At 44.5% G+C, this 1,688-nt stretch overlaps 2 protein-coding genes across 2 annotated transcripts in view; one reads left to right on the top strand and one right to left on the bottom strand.

Annotated features, from left to right (window-relative positions):
* The window catches only part of LOC107102768 (leucine-rich repeat-containing protein 75B-like), a 26,281-nt gene extending 25,088 nt beyond the window's left edge, over positions 1-1,193 (bottom strand). Inside the window, exon 1 of the mRNA XM_015402192.1 lies at positions 921-1,193. Coding sequence (XP_015257678.1) covers positions 921-1,193 — 273 coding nt within the window. The remainder of the gene's footprint in view (positions 1-920) is intronic.
* Positions 1-1,688, top strand: part of LOC107102769 (gamma-glutamyltranspeptidase 1-like) — a 63,236-nt gene that overhangs the window by 23,700 nt on the left and 37,848 nt on the right. The gene's annotated exons all lie outside the window — the stretch shown is intronic.

Raw genomic sequence — 1,688 nt, forward strand, 5'->3', positions numbered from 1 at the left:
GGATACACGCTGGATGAGGCAGTTTAAAGTGTATTTTCTGTACAAAAATAAAGGGATAATTTAAAGGGGTATTGACTATAGATATGCTCATCTGACAGAACACCAGCTTCCTCCCACAGTCCAAAAACATGACTGTTAGGTTAAATGGCTTCTCTAAATTCTTGTGAGAGTGTGTAAATGATTGTTTGTCCTGTTTGTCTCCGTGTTGTCCTGCAATGGACTGGCGACCTGTCCACGATGGACCCCGCCTCTTACCCATTGACAGCTGGAGATAGGCACCAGCAGCCCTCATGACCCCGATTGGGATAAAGCGTAATGGAAAATGGATGGATGGAATGTTTGCACATGTCTGCACACTCATTTTTTGCATTTCTGCACACATGCATTGCTCTGCTGTCTCTAATAAGTGGTTTTAGACCATAAGAACGGCACAAAGAAACATGACCATTGTATTGTAACTTTTTAAGGTGACATTGATTGTTATGTTATGATTGTTTAGGAAAGAAGAGAACAATATATGCTGAGTCAATGAGATTATAATAAGCTAATTAATGCATCTGTATTTCAAGACATATTAAAATGTATTTTCCATCATGAAAACCTGCTACTCCAGATCATACACTGCAAAAAAATGAAATATGTCTTTTTTTTTTTTAAATAAGTGCATATATTCCTGTTTCAAGCAGGTGAGTAACACTATTTGCCAATGAGATGAGAAGAGTTAAGTTGGAATTAATAAAAAAAACAACAAATGGGTGATTTTATCTGAAGTTGTAATTAGATCTAATTATGTTAATTTATTGGCAAAAAAAAAATAGATAAAATTAAGGGCAAATACACTTATTCCAATAATTTTTGCAGCGTGATCATCCATGTGTTTAATCCTGATGGTGCATCATTTGTTGCCCCCCCCTCCTCACCTTCCTCAGTAATCTCAGCACGTCGGTCGCCTGCTCGATCCTGCGCTCCCGGAGCAGTTTCTGGATCTCCTTGATCCAGGCCACCCTCCTCATGTAGGGGCTGTGGTTGGCCCTCCGCAGCATCCCGGGCAGCTTGTCTGATTTCAGCATCAGAGCAAACAGAAAGTCCCCCCCGGACCGGCCGCCCTCCCCGGCGCCGTCCTGCAGCCTGCGCCGCTTTTTGGAGAAATTCTCCTGATCCAGGCTGCTCTGTCTGCTCAGCCTGGAGCCCATGGCGCGTCTGGCGGTGCTACCAGGAGGACGAATCGAACCCGTTTATCCGGAAAAAGCAAACAGTTGCTGGCGCATCCGGTCCCGGTTTAGATGTCTTGGCTACGTGCGGCGCGTGCAGTGCCTGTGATGATGAGGAGCTCCGTCTGCTTCATCCTCCGCTGCTGTTTGGGTTTGTGTAACGAGGAGCTGCTGACCAATCAGAGGCGTCTGTCTGCTCAGCATCTCTGCTCCCAGCAGAGCATCCTCTCCATGCTGCGCAGCATGCTGCGCTCATTTAACCAGGCAGGAAGATCAGCTCCACTTTCTGCAAACAAAGGTCCTGAAGGGCCTCTAAAAAGTTTTTAAAGGGTTGGGGCCCCACTGATCATATCTACGGGGGATGGTTAGGGCCACTGAAAAAAAAAGTTCACTGATTTTTAAATATTATTTCAGTTTAACATGGGAAAAAAGTCCAAATACTGACTGAATTCTGACAGATAACAAACATGTTAGCAT

The sequence above is a fragment of the Cyprinodon variegatus genome, unplaced genomic scaffold (genome assembly GCF_000732505.1).
Source record: "Cyprinodon variegatus isolate N-32 unplaced genomic scaffold, C_variegatus-1.0 Scaffold1315, whole genome shotgun sequence".
Lineage (NCBI taxonomy): Eukaryota > Metazoa > Chordata > Actinopteri > Cyprinodontiformes > Cyprinodontidae > Cyprinodon > Cyprinodon variegatus.